This window comes from Budorcas taxicolor, chromosome 15 (genome assembly GCF_023091745.1).
Source record: "Budorcas taxicolor isolate Tak-1 chromosome 15, Takin1.1, whole genome shotgun sequence".
NCBI lineage: Eukaryota > Metazoa > Chordata > Mammalia > Artiodactyla > Bovidae > Budorcas > Budorcas taxicolor.
Window position 1 is genome coordinate 81,159,414 of NC_068924.1, and position 19,975 is coordinate 81,179,388.

Sequence of the window (19,975 nt, forward strand, 5' to 3'; positions counted from 1 at the left end):
TTAGTATTATGATGAAAATTGTTCTGAGGTCACAGACCTCCTACGAGGGTCTTAGGAAACTCCCGGAGATTCCCAGGCCGCCCTTTGAGGACAGCCGCCTGGGAAGAGTTGGGGGTCTCACCGCTGTCATTGCTCGCTTGTCACTGACACCCTGAAAGAGGTGTGTAACGAGCCCAGGTCGCAGACTGAGGCTCAGAGTGGCTAACTCTCAGACCACAAAAGGGAGCATGATTTAGCTCAGGATTTGAGCCAGAATCCCTAGCATTAAATCCGGTTATCCTCTGCTTCTTTAGGCATGGGGAAAACAGCACGCCTCAAGAACAAACAAGCAGGTTTTCACTTCTGCTCTAAGCTGGAAGGAAAAGGCATAATTGAGGGGAGAGGGCTGGGGAGTGGGGTTCGGATGAAAAGTATATGGTAGCCGGTGGGTAGGGTTATGATGGGTAGGGTTTAAGATATATTTGAGGAGGGGCCTGTCATCTAATATTAAGGGCTTTTAAGTCAGGCATTGGTTTTGACCTTTAAAGCAAAGTGACTTGAACAAATTATTTAACCTTTGTGAGCTTTAAACTCATACACTAAAATGTAATGATACTACCTACCTAACGTGTTTACTGTGAGCCTTAAATGAAATGTGAATGGATTCTATGACTGCTTGGAATGTAAAAATCACTCAGAAAATGGTGGGTTTTCTTTGAAATTTATAATTGCAGTTATCTTGCTTCCCAAACATCACTATCACTTACTCTGTGCCTTTGAGTCAGTTTCCCCCATTTCCTCTGAACTTCGGTTCCCACAATTATAAAACGGACTCAATACCATAGGTGTTACATGGACAGTGTTTGGCATATAAGCAGATAGGCATCTAATGTTGTTTTTTTTAATTTAAAGTGGTCCCTCAAGGCAGAAGGAAGGAGCTTTCCTGGTAGCTCAAGTGGTAAAGAATCCAGCTGCCAACGCAAGAGTGGAAAAAGCCCGTGGTAGTCACTTAGTCGTGTCTCACTCTTTGCGACCCCGTGGACGGTAGCCCACCAGGCTCCTCTGTCCATGGGACTTGCCAGGCAAGCGTACTGGAGTGGGCTGCCCTTTCCTTCTCCGGGGGATGGATCTCGCTCGCCCAGAGAGCGAATCCTGTCTCCTGCATCTCCCGCGCTGCAGGCGGATTCTTCCATCGCGGAGCCCCCAGGGAAGCCCCCGGGCCTCACAGTCATCCACGACTCAGACCCGGGGGCGTTGCCGGCTGTGAGGCGCGTGAGCAGACACGCGCAGACCCGCAGAAACGGACGCGGGTCTCCCGTGTCCCCCTCTTCTCTCTGCGACGTCAGTGAGAGGCGGCCGCGTGGCTTCGGCCGCAGCAAGTTCCCTGTTCAAACGCCAGCCTGCCCCGCGGTGGGGAGATGGCACGTTTTCTGTGCTGCCCCCTCATCGGGCTCTCCAGAATGACTTTTACTTGGCGTTCATCATCTGATTCCAGATCACCTTAAAGAAAAGAGAGGGAGAAATAGAGAAGAGAGAGAGAACAAGAGAGAGGGTGTGGACTGACGTCAGGTTCAGCGGCAGACCGCTGTGTTTCGGCCCTTTAGACTCGGCAAACGACTGCCCAACTACAGCCCAGGGTCTCTAATGAGTTAGGTCAATAGGTAGGAAAATGTGAAAGTCAGGGAAAATCCAAACTATGAACAGGAAGGTTGGATACTGTAGGGCAAGGGGCACAGTCTCTTCGGACAAAGCTCTCTCTGCTTCCTGTCCCATACTGGTTCGGTTTGGTCCATCTTCCATCTCACTCTCCCGGCCGTCATCTTCCTCCTCCCCCCACCTGATCTGGCTCTGGGCTCCACGGTCACACGGCTCTAGCCCCTGCTGCAGAGAGAGAGGACGCAGGGTGCCCAGACAGACGGAGGGAAGCGGCGAGCATGGAGGTTGAGGTGCTGTTTCAGTGGCACCCCGAACGTGGAGCTCTCACCTGAGGCTTCGGGGACACGTTCTATAGCGCCCAACAATATTTGCAGGCCGTTTCTACTAACTTCAATGTGAGACACACACGGTCCCACTGAAACTCTACGTATGGGCCCATGGGGGTACACGGGGCCAATGGGGGTACACGGGGCCCATGGGGTACACGGGGCCAATGGGGGTACACGGGGCCAATGGGGGTACACGGGGCCAATGGGGGAACATGAGGCCCATGGGGTACGCGGGGCCCATGGGGTACACGGGGCCAATGGGGGAACACGGGCCCATGGGGTACATGGGGCCAATGGGGGAACACGGGCCCATGGGGTACACAGGCCCATGGGGGAACATGGGGCCCATGGGGGAACATGGACCCATGGGGTACACGGGACCATGGGGTACACGGGACCATGGGGTACACGGGGCCAATGGGGGTACATGGGCCCATGGGGGAACACGGGGCCCATGGGGGAACACGGGCCTATGGGGGAACACGGGCCCATGGGGTACACGGGACCATGGGGTACACGGGACCATGGGGTACACGGGGCCAATGGGGGTACACGGGCCCATGGGGTACACGGGACCATGGGGTACACGGGGCCTATGGGGGAACACGGGCCCATGGGGTACACGGGACCATGGGGTACACGGGACCATGGGGTACACGGGGCCCATGGGGGCACACGGGCCCATGGGGTACACGGGCCCACACCGCTTCCATGGTGAGGGCTGAGCGAGCCTCGAGTCGCTCCACGCGGATGCCTCCTTCCCACCTGCCCCCTCCTAGAAGCAAACGGAAAAAGGTAAGTGTCGTAACAGCCCTTCTTGGGAGAGTTTCTAGAGCCCTTCTTGCCCTTGGGGACCTGCCATCCACACCTGCTTACAGGGCGGGGGTACACCGTCCTTCTAATTAAGGCAGCGTGAAGTACGCCTGGCAGTCCCTGGGGTCTTTTTCAAGAAGTGAAACCTCCTGGTATGGCGGAACTTTTTTTGTATATCCCCCGGCTCTCATAACTGTGTATTAAACCCCAGCCGTCGGCGCAGAGCCCGAGGCAGCAGAAGCCCCTGACTTCCTGTCACCTGGCATCCCTGGGCACTCCCAGGCCTGGCCCCGCTCACTCTGGCCCCCGTGTTCTGGGGAAAAGAGCTGGCGAGGTGAACTCAGCGGCCAGAACCCACGCGTCAGCCCTTGAGCCTTGAGACCTCGGAGACTCAGGTAAGGAATCCGTTTGCTCTGTTTAAGTGACTGAGGCAGTGATGGATAAGGCACAGGATGGTTTGCGAGGCAACAGGCTCAGCTTTGACCCTAGGGCTTCCCTGCTCGGGTTTTCTGGTGGTGTCATCATCCGAAGAGGGGCGAAGCCAAGACATGCGGACCACCTGCCATCGTAACCGCTCTCTCTCTCAAGAATGGCCTGGGCCAGTCCGCTCTGGGTCCTTCCACAAAAGCAGCAGACTGCAGTACGTAGATTAAAGCATGGTTACTACCTGCTGGGTTCCAACCTGAGCTCCACCATCAACAAGTTACTGAACCCCAATATTCCTCGCTTTCCTTCTCTGTAAAATGGGGGCAGTAGTAATACCCCCTGCATTATGAAGAATAAAGGAGCTGAAATCCCGACGCTCTTAGAATGGCCCTGTATCAAGTGAGAAAATAATCAGGCACGGCTATTATGAAAATAACACGCCTCTCGCTTTAAATGCTTTTGTCTCCAGAGATGTCTCACTAAATGTGAGTAGCCTTCAGTGTTGGTGAGCCTCTTGGGCTAAAAGTTTCTGGAGGGGCTTGGTGGACAGCAAACCTCTGCCTCAAATCCATCACAGCAGCTGCTGGGGGCGGGGTGCAAGGAGGATCTAGGGAAGGCTGATAGCGATGACCCAGCCCTGTCACGGTTCTTTCCTGAAACCAGCAACACTCCTATAAAAGTCAGCTCACTGATCAACAGATGAGGGGAAATGGCCACCTTTTGGTCTGACACCTGAGTGTGCATAAAGCGGCCCAGGAAAGCAATTCAGTTTCCTATTTATTAGCTCACAGTGTGTAGAAAAGGTCTTCCCTGTAGCTCAGATGGTAAAGAGTCAGCCTGCAATGCGGGAGACCTGGGTTCGATCCCTGGGTCGGGAAGATCCTCTGGAGAAGGAAGTGGCACCCCACTCCAGTGTTCTTGCCTGGAGAATCCCAGGAACGGAGGACCCTGGCGGGCTGCTGTCTATGGGGTCGCACAGAGTCGGACACAACTGAAGCGACGTAGCAGCAGCAGTGGAGGGATTAACAATATATGAGAAAGATGACCTTGTTGACAAGTAAAGAATGCAAAGAGCTGGGGGTTTACAGAATTTCTGCCCAGAAAGAGCCTTCCACGTGTGTGTGCTCAGTCCGTCCAACTCTCTGTGGCTCCCCGGGCTGCAGCCCGCCAGGTTCCTCTGTCCATGGGATCCTCCAGGCAAGAACACTGGGGTGGGTTGCCATCCCCTCCTCCAGGGGATCTCCCTGACCCAGGGACTGAACCCATGTCTCTTGTGTCTCCTGCACTGGCAGGCGGGTTCTTCACCAGTAGTGCCACCTGGAAGGCAGGAGATGTGTCCAGACCAGTGGCTTTGTGGGCAGTGGAGGGATGTGAGCTTAAGAAACCATGTTGAGACCATCAGTGTTACTGAAAACCAAGAGATGGGTGATGCTTCTTAAGCCTGAACTCTTAGAATAAAGCAAAGTCTGAAACTGTAAAAAAAAAAAAAAAGTCATGTAGAGTCTGTGAGCAGCCAGGTGGAGGGTTTCTCCAGCAGGCGATGATGGATCAGAGAAGAGTTCGAGTTCAGGAAAAAGTATAACTTCAGCAGGATTTAGAGAGCCTGATCTAGTAGGCTCGCAGAGGATGGATTAGGAAAGAGATGTGAAAGTCAGAAAAGTAAGATTTTGGTGCTAGCCCAGGAGAGGAAACGAGAATCTCACTCATGGGTTGACGCTGGCAGTAAAAAGAAAAAAGGAGAAGGTCCACCTGCAAACTAAGATCCCTTGCAGGGGGAGAATCGGCAGGACTTGGCCACTGGTTCCACGTGGAGATGAAAGAGCTGGAGAGGAACATGGCTGCAGCTTTCCAAGCCAGGGAGGCAGGGATACGGACGTGGTGAAGCTGTCTGAGGGCTGGTGTCTGGCTCAACAGCACAGCCTTTGCCTCTTGGAGCTGTCTCACCCCCAGCTCGTGACGCGCAGGATCACAGGGACGCGCAGGAGCACAGGGACGCGCAGGGGCACAGGGACGCGCAGGGGCACAGGGACGCGCAGGGGCACAGGGGCGCGCAGGGGCACAGGGGCGCGCAGGGGCACAGGGACGCGCAGGAGCACAGTGGCGCGCAGGAGCACAGGGACGCGCAGGATCACAGGGACGCGCAGGATCACAGGGACGCGCAGGATCACAGGGACGCGCAGGAGCACAGGGACGCGCAGGAGCACAGTGGCGCGCAGGGGCACAGGGACGCGCAGGGGCACAGGGACGCGCAGGGGCACAGTGGCGCGCAGGGGCACAGTGGCGCGCAGGGGCACAGGGGCGCGCAGGGGCACAGGGACGCGCAGGGGCACAGGGGCGCGCAGGGGCACAGGGGCGCGCAGGGGCACAGGGGCGCGCAGGGGCACAGGGACGCGCAGGGGCACAGGGGCGCGCAGGGGCACAGGGGCGCGCAGGGGCACAGGGACGCGCAGGATCACAGGGACGCGCAGGATCACAGGGACGCGCAGGATCACAGGGACGCGCAGGATCACAGGGACGCGCAGGAGCACAGTGGCGCGCAGGGGCACAGGGGCGCGCAGGGGCACAGGGGCGCGCAGGGGCACAGTGGCGCGCAGGAGCACAGTGGCGCGCAGGGGCACAGGGGCGCGCAGGGGCACAGGGGCGCGCAGGGGCACAGTGGCGCGCAGGAGCACAGTGGCGCGCAGGGGCACAGGGGCGCGCAGGGGCACAGGGGCGCGCAGGGGCACAGTGGCGCGCAGGAGCACAGTGGCGCGCAGGGGCACAGGGGCGCGCAGGGGCACAGTGGCGCGCAGGGGCACAGGGGCGCGCAGGGGCACAGGGGCGCGCAGGGGCACAGGGGCGCGCAGGGGCACAGTGGCGCGCAGGAGCACAGTGGCGCGCAGGGGCACAGGGGCGCGCAGGGTCACAGGGGCGCGCAGGGGCACAGGGGCGCGCAGGGGCACAGGGGCGCGCAGGGGCACAGTGGCGCGCAGGAGCACAGTGGCGCGCAGGGGCACAGGGGCGCGCAGGGGCACAGTGGCGCGCAGGGGCACAGGGACGCGCAGGGGCACAGGGGCGCGCAGGGGCACAGGGGCGCGCAGGGGCACAGGGACGCGCAGGGGCACAGGGGCGCGCAGGGGCACAGGGACGCGCAGGGGCACAGGGACGCGCAGGGTCTCGGTTCCCAGACCAGGATGGAACCCACGCCCCCTGCGGTGGAAGCGCGGGGTCTCAGACCGCTGGGCCTCTAGGGAAATCCCTGCAGCACAGTCCTTGAAAAGAGCGGCTTCAGCTGAGTGGCTCCGGCAGCAACTAGCCGCCAAGTGTCGAGGAGCAAGTGGGTGGTGAGGAGGTGGAGGGAGACAGGAAGCGCTTGGGACGCTGGGGGCACAGGCCTGGGGGGCTGGGAAGTGCCTGGGGCAGGCCTGGGGTGGAGGAAGGGACTTTGGGGTTGGGGGACACTGCCGTACCTGCTAATCGTAGCAAAGGTTCTGCATTCTGTTCTGAATGCTGCGGACACAGCGGGGGAAGGAGAGGGCGGGGCAGATAGAGGCGGGAGCCGTGACGGGTACACAGAGCCTTGTAAGCAGAGCAGACAGCTGGGGCAGAGCTGCTGCACAGCGCGGGGAAGGGAGGCTCAGAGGGAGGGCATGGACGTCTACATAGGGCTGAGTCATGCTGCTGTATGGCAGAAACTAGCACAACGCTGTAAAACAGTTACCCTCCAATTAAAAAAAAATCAACAATTAGAAAAACGCAGGTTCCAGTGACAGTTATCCTCTGAGCGCCTTAAGTTGAAATGATCCCATGTTCTCAAAACAAAACTCTTGACTGGAGAGCTCAGATCACCAAGGTGGCAAGCAACAGAGCTGGGGCCTAGAAACAGCAGAGCTCTTTCAGCCTTATTCTCCACGAACAGAACAAGCGCCAGAGATGCAAGGACAGCTCTCTGAAGAAGCATCGCTGCAGTGAAAGGAGATGGGCGGAGGGGCACCGGCAGCGGGGAGGAAGTGAGACCACACTTCCTCAGAGACAGGCACGCCGGAGGCCACGAGGGTAAAATTAGAACTATTTTGAGTGGCAAAGGAGGAAGCTGAGGTGACAAGAGCCGCGCAGCTTTGGGCTTCTGAGTAAAGGATGGGCTTATTGGACCTGAAAGTCATTATTCAAACCAAAACCCATAAAGGCTGTGAGATCGTCTTCAGTATAGATGGACAGGGGAACTGTGTGGGCGCCGTTCACAAACCCAACACCATTTGCAGAAGTTGCTCTAATAACACAGGGCAGGGTCTGATCAACGCGGCCCTGCTTTTAGCACAGTTCAGTGAGAATAAAATCCTCTTATGACCACATTTTGACCACTGTGATCAGTAATCACTACCAAGTGTACCCACTAGTCTCGGAGCCTAACTGTGTAGTGGAAAACACACCGGCGGGGACAAAAAGTCACTGTGAACAATTAGAAAAATACCCAGGGTGAGGCAGCAGGAATCTGCAATGTTCTGATGAGCGTGTGGCCCAGTTTCATACATTCCCATAGAATAAAATGAGTAAAATCTTTCATCTGTCAGTCCGCAACAACCTGCTATAAATATATATATATACATGGACTTCCCTGGTGTATATATAGTTATGTCCATGAAAAAATGAGGTAGCAAAGAGAAACAAGTACGTCTGTGTTTATAAATTACCATTTACAGTAATATATGTGTTGAAGGTTTTGTAGAAATACACTTGCCGGAATGAGACATCATTTTAAGAGAAATAAAATATTCCCCTCCAAAGTCATTACTGCCATTAGGCATTGCTGACACAGCCCTAGCAGGGCTTGTTTGCATAACAGGTATATGTCACCAATAATATAGGCATAACCTTAAGCAGCTGAGAAATAAGGAGAAATTCAAACAACAGTAGTCCAGTCGTCACCTTCTGTCCAGATAACTGATGACCTTGGCTCTGGAGAGAAGCAAGGTAACCCCGGCTCATTCCATACTTGTTGTTTAGTTGCTAAGTCATGTCCGATTCTCTGTGACCCCATGGACCCGCCAGGCTCCTCTGTCCATGAGATGTCCCAGGCAAGAAGCCTGGAGTGGGTTGCCATTTCCTTCTCCAGGGGATTGTCCTGACCCAGGGATCGAACTCACACTTCCTGTTCTGGAAGGCAGGTTCTTTACCTCTGAGCCACCAGGGAAGCCCCTTCCATGCATAACCATGGGAAAATTAACTAAGTTCTCAGAACTCCCATTTCCATGCCCGCAAAAAGACAAAATGCCCACTTAGTAGGAAAGGTGTGGAGAGCTGGAACCAGATACCCAATATCCCTGGCACAGAGTGGGTGCTCTGTGAACAACTCTGTGCGGCCCAGCCTGCAGTGCAGAGAAAAGCACCAACCTTTCCAGAGCCCTGGGTTAGGCTCTGCCACTACGTGCAAGGTCTTTTTTTTTTTAAATAGGTCCATCATTTATTATTCATGGGAATAAAGTCCTAGAAATATAATTATGGGAGTACGTCAACATTTTTTTTGGCTGCATCGCACACAGCCTGAGGGATCTTAGTTCCCCGAGGGATCGAACCTGTACCCCCTGAATTGGAGGCCCAGAGTCTTAACCGCTGGACCACCAGGGAAGTCCCAAGAGCAAGGTCTCCAACAAGGCACGTCCCATCGCTGCGCCACAGCTTCCTCATTTGTCAGACGAACAGAATGGTTTCAGAGGTTCAGACTGGCGCTAAAAACTCCACCTGCTGACCAGAAATGGCTTTGTAAACTCCTTAGCGGTCTGTGTGAATCTATTGCCTTTTGTTGGTGGTCTTGTGGGGTGGTTTGTGGTGCAAAGCAGGTCCCTGAGACCACCTGGCCTCTGGCAGTCTAGAGCTGGGGCAAACATCAGGTGTGACAGGCCCACAGCCTCCCCTCTTTCCTTCAGCCACGGCTCAGACAGATGCTCTCCTTTCAACTGACTTATAATCACCCAAATCGTACTTTTGTATGAATAGAAGGAAAAGCTTCATAAAGAAAAGGCTAAGCTCCTGTCCCCATGGGAGACAAAGCAGCCTGCTGTCACAGATACTGGGTTGGCTAGGTCTTAGCCCTCATTTTCTAAGCTTTTTATTGGCGTGTAGTTGCTTTAAAATGTTGTTCTAGTTTGTGCTGCCCGTCCGAGTCAGTCAGCTATCACATAAACACACATCCCTCGCGTTTCTGGATTTCCTTCCTATTTCCATCAGGGAATGTGCTATGCAGCAGGTTGCCGTTAGCCGGCTGCTTCACGCATGGGCGTGTGCTGACCTCAGCCCCAACCTCCCGACCCACCCCTGCGCCCTTCCCCACCTTGGTGATTCGTATGTTCGTCCTCTATAATTATGCCTCTATTTCTGCCAAGCCCTCATTTTAAATCCCTGGTGGCTACGTGACTTTGAATAAGTTACTCACTGCTCTGTGTCCTTGCTGCCGTTTCCGCACAAGACAGGCAATGCTTCATCCCGTCTCCCCTGTGAGGCTCAGATGAGGTGCCAGACCCAGAGTGTCTGTGTTACTGGGAAGTGGGCACAGGACGGGGCACCTGTCCTCAGCACCCCGCAGGCGCCCAGAGATAAGCACGCGGGATGCACAGCCTCGGCTTCCAAGGCCACTCACGTGACTCAGTCAATGAGGACAACTCGAACTCTGTGTCCCTGAAGGAAGACTTCCAGGGCCCGGGAAAGGCTCCGCGGAATTCCTGCCAGTAACTGACCCACAGAAATGAATTCCCAAGGGGATCCCACGATGAAGACGGTAGAACAGTCTTAAATCGTCAGAACCAGAAAGGGACATTTCTGTTCAGAATCCAGAGATCAAACCACATTTACTCTCTCCCTGAGTATGGGGCATTTTCACTTACATTAACTTACTTATTTATCACAACCTGCCTGTGAAAGGTGTATTGGTCTCATTTTTCAGATGGAAAAAAAATAGAAACAAATGCTCCCAAAGGAAATCCTGTTAAGAATAGGAACAAGAACAAAAGAAGCGAATGCTTCAGACGTGGGTGCGTCACCCCCATGTACTTCAGTTACCTTCGCGAAGAAACTTCTAAACCCAGGCTCACTCTCATTGCCCTTAAAGGTACTCGCTCACTTGGCCGACTGTCCCCGGGTCCCGGGCTCGGCACGAGGCCCCTCGCTCTTCACCGCGGCGCGCGGGGTCTCCGGTGGCGTCGTGCACTCTCTCACTTGCGGCACGTGGCTCATCCCGGGTGGGACCCGGGCCGGACCCGCGCCCTCTGCGGTGGGACAGCGGAATCTTAGCCACCAGACCTCTGGGGAAGTCCCAGGCGTGCTTTAAATAGTAAAGAAGAAACGCAAGGGATGTATGCTCCAGTAGGGAAAGGCAAACGGTAAAGAAGCAGGCAAACACAGCAACTACTCACAATAAGCGAGCACGAAGCAGAGAAAGGGAGGTGCTGCGGGAGAGTCATCAGGAGGCCGCACGGTGGACTGAGGGCTCGGGGAAGGCTTCTTCCAGACGCTGAGGTCTGAGCTGCCCCCTGGCTGAGGCACACACGCCATACGGTCATGAAAGTCTTACAGCGACCATATGAGACAGGAATTATCACTGTCCTCGTTTTATGGCTGAAGAACTTGAGGCCCAGAGTTTGAAGAACTTTCCCAATGTTTCACAGCAAACAGGGAAGTCTTGATCTAAACCTAGGCAGTCTGATGTGTGACTCAGGAGGCCACCATCTTACACAGAACCTTCGAGAACCTCCCTGAGGTGATGTACTCAAGATTGCAGAGTGAGTGGGAGCAGGGCAGACTGTACCAGCCCCTCCTGACTGCAGGCACAGTCTTCACCATCTTCCACCTGTCCATCTGTTCACGGTGACTCTGGCCCGTCACCACGGACAAAAGCAGATAAGCAAAGGGATGAGGACAAGCCCGTGAAAAATACATTTTCTTATATTAAAGCACAAGAAAAGCATCCAAGGCTGACAGACGCACAGAACCCACGAGTTAGCAAGCGTGACGTTCTCCACAGAGAAAAACCATGACCCTCATGTGGGTGTCGAGAACACTGGCAGGGACCCCTGAGCCAGATCCCTGTACATTTAAAAAACAGTCACAGCCTAAAAGTTGAGAATGTCCTTTTATTTGGCAGAAATTTGTAGGACTTAAGCCCAGGAGGCAGCATCTCAAGGAATCCTGAGAGAACTGCCCTGAAGAGCTGAGGGAAGGCACCAGGTCATTCAGAAGTTTTGAAACAAAAGGCAGGTAGCCTGAACATCAAGATGTTACTGTTAATTAAAGGAAATCAGACCTTCCAAGCTAGGGGACCCGGTGCTTTTCTGTGTATGGAAGATGTAAGAGTCTGGGCTCCCGGAAATCATTCCTTTCCTGTTGTTCAGTGGCTCAGTCGTGTCTGATCCCATGGACTGCGGCATGCCAGGCCTCCCGGGCCTTCACCATATCATGGAGCTGGCTCAAACTCACGCCCATCGAGTCAGGGATGCCATCCAGCCATCTCATCCTCTGTCGTCCCCTTCTCCTCCTGCCCCCAATCCCTCCCAGCATCAGAGTCTTTTCCAATGAGTCAGCTCTTCGCATGAGGTGGCCAAAGTACTGGAGTTTCAGCTTTAGCATCAGTCCTTCCAGTGAATATTCAGGACTGATTTCCTTTAGAATAGACTGGTTGAATCTCCTTGTTGTCCAAGGGACTCATAAGAGTCTTCTCTGACACCACAGTTCAAAAGCATCGGTTCTTCGGCGCTCAGCTTTCTTTATGGACCAACTCTGACATCCATACATGACCACTGGAAAAATCATAGCCTTGGCTAGATGGACTTTTGTTGGCAAAGTAATGTCTCTGCTTTTTAAAATGCTGTCTAGGTTGGTCATAACTTTTCTTCCAAGGAGCAAGCATCTTTTAATGGGTGCCCTTAGGGCTCAGAAATTCACACTGCAGGGCCAGAATCACTGCTGACTCTGACATCCTCAGTCACTGACCAGGCAGGAAATACTCCACTTGTCATGCTTTGTCTGAGATGCTCCCCCAGACCCTGTCTCAGAACGTGGAAGGAGGCCTTGCCTCGATCCAAAGCCAGTAGGAAGAGGCCCTGACTGCCTTTAGTGACACCGTGCAGAGAACACAGGGGAAACCATTCAGATCCATGACAAGGTAGAGGTTGGCTAACAATCCTGTTTCCTCTCATTTTATCATTTATCCTCAGGAGTCTGCGGGTGAGATGACGACTCCCAGGAATTCAGTGGTTGGAGCTTTCCCAGCAGAGCCTCTGAAAGGCCCCCCTGCTATGCACGCTGCTCAGAAAGGGGTCCCTAGGAGGGCGCCCGCGGTGGTAGGCCCCACACAGAGCTTCTTCATGAGGGAGGCGAAGGCTCTGGGGGTAAGTCAGTCGCCCTGCACTCCACACCCTAGGGACTCCCTGGCCTCTAGAAGCAGCTGCTACAGGCCAGGCACAGGATCCAACCTGACTTAAAGGTATTTGGTCCAACATGAGGTGTTCTTTATGTCTGACATGGCGGGGCGGGGGTGGGGGGGGTGGGGTGGGGGGAGGATCAAACCAGGGATGCACAGAGATGGCTGCGGCTTATGCTCCCCTGCCCTGCCCCTGAGACTGGCACAGTTAGGGGCCTGCATCCCAGCTCATCACCAGTGTCCCAGTACACCTGCCTTGGAAGTGCTGGGGTGGTGGGGAAAGTGAATCTGAAGACGACAGAGGTCTTGGGCCCTTTAACGCTGGCTCTGGACATCTCACGCCGCCCCTGAAGACGACAAAGGTCTTGGGCCCTTTAACGCTGGCTCTGGACATCTCACGCCGCCCCTGAAGACGACAGAGGTCTTGGGCCCTTTAACGCTGGCTCTGGACATCTCAAACCGCCCTTCCGCTCAGGAGCCAAGGCTTCCAGGTCCCCTCCTGCTTCCTGACTCGCCGATTTCAGTCCCACCATCAGCGCCCCTCTCCTCCCCGCAGGCCGTCCAGATCATGAACGGGCTGTTCCACATTGCCCTGGGCAGCCTCATGCTGATCCACGCGGACGTCTACATGCCCATCTGTGTAACCTTGTGGTACCCTCTCTGGGGAGGCATCATGGTGAGTAAAGCCTAGTAACCTTTTGAGGGAGTGATACAAAAATGTTCAAAGAAGCTCCGTGGGAATATACCAGATCACCTGTGTGTTGAGGAAAGCATAGGAGTAGGGAACAGGTTGTCTGGTTGAAGTGATTTAAAGGAAAAAGAAGCTGAGTTGAGCCTGAGTCTCGTGGTTGAGTCAGTGGTCATGCTTCTTGGGAATTCAGAGAAAGCGGCCCGACATGGATGTCCACAGTGAGGGAAGACCGCTCCAAGCACGACCTCTCCAAACTCAATGGCTGGGGTGGAGCTGGGTGGGTCCTAGACTTGAGGGTTGGTGTCTCAGAAAGCAAGAGTGGGTGGGGGCATCGCAGCTCCTCCCTCCTGGCCCTTCTTCCCGAGGATTCTCTTCAGTTCCTGTCTCATGTGGTGAGACAGTCGTGTGCAGAATGAATCCCCCTCGCCTGTCAGTGGGGCAGTAATCCCCACGGCTGCTTCACGTGCAGTTTCCAAGCCTGCAGCCCTGTGTGGATGAGGCATGAGGCAGTGACGTCTTTATCCCCGCTACACTTTCATAGATGAGCTGTGAAGACAGGTTCAGGACTGAAATTTTCAGGGCAAGAAGAGATTGATTAGAGCCAGAGTTTCCTCCATTTTACAGCTTGAAGAGTAGAAGGAAGACGAGAAACAATGATCACTTCCTGTAGCGGCCCACATTTTAATAGAGCGCCTGCTCCAGGCAGGCCAAGTACGTCTTCTACGTCAATCCACTCATCATTGCCATCAGTCATTAAAACACTGTGAACTCCAAAGAACCATTCCCTCAATTTATTTTTAAAAATGGAAAGCTAAAAATAAAACTTTTAAATTCACTGTGTGAGTACTAATTGACATGGAAATGTGAGTTCTGCCTCTGGTTTTACTAAATGCCTAGTCACAGATCCCCAGCTGGTTGAATGAATGGCAAGGATTTAACGCGGTTGGGCCTGAATAGTGGAGAACTATGTGCTGAAAAATGAATGAATCCATTTAAAAGGGCTGAATAGTGCAGGGAAAGTGGTTGAAAGGGTGGACAGCTTTCTCACAGTCGCTTCTCCACATTAAAAGGTGATCTTCCCCTCTGCCCCTCTCCCCGCTGCTTCTCCCATCTCTCCCCACCCCTCCCTGCCCACCACCTCTCTTGTGTACAGTACATCATTTCTGGATCACTGCTGGCAGCAGCGGAGAAGAACTCCACGCAGAGCATGGCAAGTAGCGCACGCCCTCCTTTCCCACACATCAGAGCAGCGTCTGCTGTCCCCACTGGAAACAAGGGCCCTGGAAGACCCTTGGAGTCACAGTCACTGTTACCCCTCAACCCCCAGGAGGGAAAGCTCCTCTGTGATGCTACTGTGATCGGTTCATAACAAACGTGAAAACGGGGTGTCCGTGGAAACAGAGGCAGACCGACGAAGAGCAGGCTTACGGTCTCAGGGATGAGGGATGCTGCAGGAGACTGAGATCTCTTTGAAAGTCACGTCCCTTCTCTCAGATCAGCATTGAGGAAAATGGTCTAATCGAGACCGTGATTGACTCAAGCCTTAGTTACCCTTGAGCTGTAGCCTTGGGCAAGCCAGCGTCCCCCTTCGTGCCTCTAAATTTTCACCTATGAGATGGGGATGATAGTCCTTGCTGCCATATGAAGTTGTCCTGAGGATAAAACAGAGTAAAATATACGCAGGATGAAATGTATGAAAGTGCTTCAGAGGCTATAAGGAGCTGGAGGGCTCGTGCTCATATAACTCCTCAGGACGCATTGACACCCAGGTGGATCCCCTGATTCTCTACAGGTCAGGAGTTTACCAGCCGGCTTCCTTCTTCAACTTCTCTACATTTACTAAGGTCTTACTAATTTAAGTCCCTTCCAAAGTCCATGAGAGATTGAGGTGACTCCCCTCTAGAGGTGGTCTGACAAACTCACTTTGTGGGGAAAAAAGCAGCTGTTCATGGAGATGAAGCTATATCTAAAATACAGCCCGTCGCGCTGACTCGCCATCTGTGGGTCATACAACCAGGGATGACGTCTGCCTGTTGCGAGATGATCACCAGTAACCACACGTCATCGTGGTGCTTGTTGCACGAATCTTCCTGGTTTTGACCCTGCATCACCCCTGCAGGGTGGCGTGCCACGCTGACGTCCTGCTGCCACCCAGAGACGTCAGCCCTAAGTGTATTTGTTTTGGGAGCTGGCTGGCTGACCGGGGCTGATTGCAGCCTGTGTCCACAGGGAAGGAGAAGGTCATTACTACTGTGCGTCTCCACTCGGTGGATGGTACAGACCTAGAGGGGCCAACCTGCCCTCTCCCTGCATATACCCACAAAGGACCCTGCTTCACTGTGACACACTCTGAATACTGCTTACTTCATTTGCTCAACAGCTGTGAGCTGAACGTCTACTAAGATTCCGGGGGAGGCGGGCACTGGCAGCTAAAGGAAGTGCAAGGATCGCTTCTAGAACATTTTCCTGATGAGCTGATTGGATGGGTGGCATAAACGAGGTGGGGAGGACCGAGAAAGCAACAAGGTGCAGACAGGAAGGTGTTTATTTCACAAAGAGCTGAAACAGCCAAGAGAACCAGGACTTAGCAGGATTTAGATGTAGTGCCTTTAAGGGTCGGGAAAATAGGATCTGGAACTCTGTCCTAGCTTATATTGTCCAGTTGGAAATTAGACTCAATTAATAAATATCTGTGTCTCTTATTTCAGCTCACAGGAAGAGTAATAATGAACTCTTTGAGCCTCTTTGCTGCTATTTCTGGAATAATTTTTTTGATCATGGACATATTTAATATGACAATTTCCCATTTTTTTAAAATGGAGAATCTGAACCTTATTAAGACTCAGATGCCATATATTAACATAAACAACTGTGAACGAGCTAACCCTGATGAGAATAACTCCCAGTCCATGGAATATTGTGCCAGGATACGGTTTGTGTTCTTGGTGAGTATGAAATTGGATTTATTTTCAGGAAGGAAGCCTGGCATTTTCCTTAAGACCATGTGTCCGCTACTTATTGCCTGTATGTATGGTTGTGAGCCAGAATTCCGACCGCACCACACCATGCCTCATTTTCTTCCTCTGTAAAATGGCAGCCGGTAACAGTATTCATAGAGCTATTTTGAGGGATGAGCTAACATATGGAAAGCACTTTGAGCAGTGTCTGGTACACAGGAAGTGCTATTCAAGCCTTTGCTTTGACATCTGTTAGTATTATTGATGGAACTGATGTTTACTATCTTTATTATGAAGATGAACATTGAAGAACCTAAGTCGTGATGAATGTCATTTGCCTCAAGGGCTTCCCATGTGGCTCGATAGTAAAGAATCCACCTGCAGGAGAGGTGGGTTTGATCCCTGGGTCTGGAAGACCCCCTGGATAGGGAAATGGCAACCCACTCCAATACCCTTGCCTGGAAAATCCCATGGACGGAGGAGACTGGCGGGTTACTGTCCATGAGGTCATGAAAGAGGGGACATGACTTTAGTGACTAAAACTTCACTTCACTTGAAGGGAAAAAAAATACATCTCCCAGGTGTGGAGGAATTTCCTTGGTGTGATAGTATACCACCTAAAGCTGGGCACAGTATCGTGTGGGACTCACATTAAACTATTCTTACCTACATGGAACTGATTCTTCAACTAATTATTACTGCCTTACTTTCGGTCAGCAACATACACTCTGTTATGTGCCAGGAGTTGTACTAAGGGTTAGGGTTATGCAGATACCAGCATTTCTCACAGTTAGTCACTATTTCCCTAAAGAATTGACCTTTTAATCATTTGCTTTTAGTCAAGGGTCATTTACTGTGCATTAACCATATTCTCGTATCTTCATTAGTACATTTTTACCCTCATTTTTCTGTTCTTCAGAGCAATTTCGCAGTGATGATGATCTTTGCCTTCCTCCAGAAACTTGTGACAGCTGGCACTGTTGAGAATGAATGGAAAAAAATATGCTCCAGACCCAAAGCTGTAAGTAGACGCTGTGCTATTCACAACCTCCCTTAGGAAAGTCTCACCTGCAAAAAGTCATTTGTGGAGAGCATGATCTGATGAGTCTGGAGCATCATGAAAAATGATTTTGGCATATTTCTGGGAAGCAGAAAATACCAGTAATGTTCCATGTATTCGAGAAATGGCTGACTAGGGCTGATTGCAACCTGTGTCCACAGGGAAGGAGAAGGTATATTACCACTTGTGTGTCTCCACTCGATGGTACAGACCTAGAGGGGCCAACCTGCTCTCTCCCTGCCTATACCCACAAAGCATCCTGCTTCACTGTGACATACTCTGAATACCACTTACTTCATTTGCTTAACAGCTGTGCACTGAACACCTACCAGGATTCCCAGGGCGGGGAGGGGGCAGGGGCACGGCAGTTAAAAGAAGTACAAGGGTCCTATGCTACGTGCATCCTCTCACTAACCTTGGACTCTGCTGGACTTCAGCCATGCCTCCTGATTTCAGGTTTCCACACTCAGATGGCTGAAGGCTGATTGAAGCCACTAGTTCTTCCAAACCCGACTTCTCAGCACTCCCTTCTGCTCTCTTCTTTCTGTCTAATCTCTCTTCCGAAAGAGCAGGTTCAAAGAGGCCCTACGGTTGAGAGACATGAATATCCCAGTGACCAACTATCGACTCCTTCAGAACCACAGGATGTCAGCTTTGCAATAGAATTTAGAAATCATTGTTAATGCCTTCATTTTGCAAGTGAGGAAGACAGGATTAGAGACAGCAAGTTAAAACTTTCCTGAGGTTATCTCCAATAAAGGCCAATCAAAACTGACATATAAATTCCTCTCTGATCGCAGTGTTCTTTCCCAAACACTGTGAGTGCATTCCGGGTAAGGTGGCAAGTATTTGCTGGCCTTGAGGATAAGCCTTGATTCGTGGTTCGGTGAGGATCTGAACACCTGGGAAACCAATCCTGGTATGCAGAAGCATTTAGAACACAGCATAAAAACCAGGAGATATTGATATTTGTGCAGATTGTTGAGAAATGTGCCAATGATCAAAGTCGAGAAAAGTTCGCTCAATTTTGTGTTCCAGAACATTGTTCTCCTGTCCGCTGAAGAAAAGAAGGAACAGGCGATCGAAATAAAAGAAGAAGCGGCTGAGCAGACTGAAATAGCTTCCCTACCAAAGAACGAAGAAGACATCGAGATGATTCCAGTCCAAGAGGAAGAGGAAGAAGCAGAAATGAACTTCCCAGAGCCCCCCCAAGATCAGGAAGACTCGCCAATAGGAAACGACAGTGTCCCTTAAACTGTTTTTTCCCTTTTGCTGTTTTCTTTCTCCTTTTAGCATTAGTGTTCACAGCTCCCCAGAGACTTATTCACCCGCATTTCCGAAGGCGCTCTGCACGTGGCCTCCACGTCTTCCTCGTCTCCGCCTGGAGGGCCACAGACAGCTAGCTCCCTTCTCCCCACCCTCGTTCAGAGTGTGAACACACGCCCCTGCAGCAGCTGTAGCATCGTGCTTCTCGCTTAGGACAGCCTCCTCACCCCGAAGAGGGAGAAGTCTGGATAAGGGCTGCAGGGTGTGGTTTGCCACGGGCCTGCTCTTGGGGAAGGTGTAGCAAGTAGTCACAGCGGCAGCAGCAGCAGCAGTCTGCTTTTTTTCTCTTCTCTCTGCAGTAGGCAGACTCTGTATCAGATGAAAAATGTGAGTGGCTGCTCCGTGCCACCCCTAAGCTGTCTTTGATTTCTTCCACATCTACATTTGTGCGTGTGTGTGTGTAATCTCTTTTGTACCACTGTTTTCGGGAAAGTAAAAGATACTAATAATGAGAGGCAGTAAAGAACCTATCCCGTCTGTCTTTCTATGGGCTGACACTGTTGCCTCTGCGTCTCACCGGAGGAGCTCTAAGGGGCCAGTCCTCAGCCCTGTCTCTGCACGAACAGCATCGCTTGTTCCTGGATCGGTCTCCTTCCATCTTAGCTTTTCCTAACTCCTCCTCTAGGCTCTCGGCTGCAGTGTCTACAAACTTTTCCCCTTTAGGCACGAGAAGAAAGGGTGATGGAAACAAACGCCGTAACGAATGCCCAAACTGCAAAGGATAATCAGTGCTTGCATTTGTACAGTGTTTTCCAGCTCACAAAACATTTTATCAAATGATTGTAATTGATCTTCCATGATCAAGGGAAAAAAATTCATATCTCTGTTTTACAGTGTTTACACAGTAAACAAATAAATCAATGTAACTTGTCAAGTCACAGCAAGTAATTTTGAGAGTCTTAAAACTCCAGTACTTTGGCCACCTCATGCGAAGAGGTGACTCATTGGAAAAGACTCTGATGCTGGGAGGGATTGGGGGCAGGAGGAGAAGGGGACGACCGAGGATGAGATGGCTGGATGGCATCACTGACTCGATGGGCATGAGTCTAAGTGAACTCTGGGAGTTGGTGATGGACAGGGAGGCCTGGTGTGCTGCGATTCATGGGGTCGCAAAGAGTCGGACACGACTGAGCGACTGAACTGAACTGAACTGAACTATTTCGTACCCAGATCTTCTTATTCAAATACTATAATGCTTGAAAGAACGAAATTGCCTATCCAGTGTCTATTTAAGAGCCGAGTCAACAGGTTTATCAAGCACCTGCTCCCTGACCAGCACGAAAGAGGTGTTGAGAAAGACACAAAAGATGTTTTACCCCTTGAGGACAAAAAACTTAAACATTCACAGTC

The 19,975-nt window shown here is 52.3% G+C and overlaps 1 protein-coding gene across 1 annotated transcript; it reads left to right on the top strand.

Moving 5' to 3' along the window:
* Positions 1–12,400: 12,400 nt before the first annotated feature.
* On the top strand, positions 12,401–18,553 carry MS4A1 (membrane spanning 4-domains A1). Its single transcript, XM_052653350.1, has 6 exons — positions 12,401–12,559; positions 13,148–13,267; positions 14,436–14,492; positions 15,991–16,227; positions 17,159–17,260; positions 18,338–18,553. Exons 1-6 carry the CDS (start codon positions 12,401–12,403, stop codon positions 18,551–18,553), a joined length of 891 nt encoding a protein of 296 aa, XP_052509310.1.
* The last annotated feature ends 1,422 nt before the right edge of the window (positions 18,554–19,975 follow it).

Coding starts and splice junctions, on each gene's coding strand:
- MS4A1 (XM_052653350.1), top strand. CDS start 12,401: ATGACGACTCCCAGGAATTCAGTGGTTGGAGCTTTCCCAGCAGAGCCT. Junction 12,560..13,147: donor GGGAGGCGAAGGCTCTGGGG/GTAAGTCAGTCG, acceptor TCCTCCCCGCAG/GCCGTCCAGATCATGAACGG. Junction 17,261..18,337: donor TATGCTCCAGACCCAAAGCT/GTAAGTAGACGC, acceptor TTTGTGTTCCAG/AACATTGTTCTCCTGTCCGC.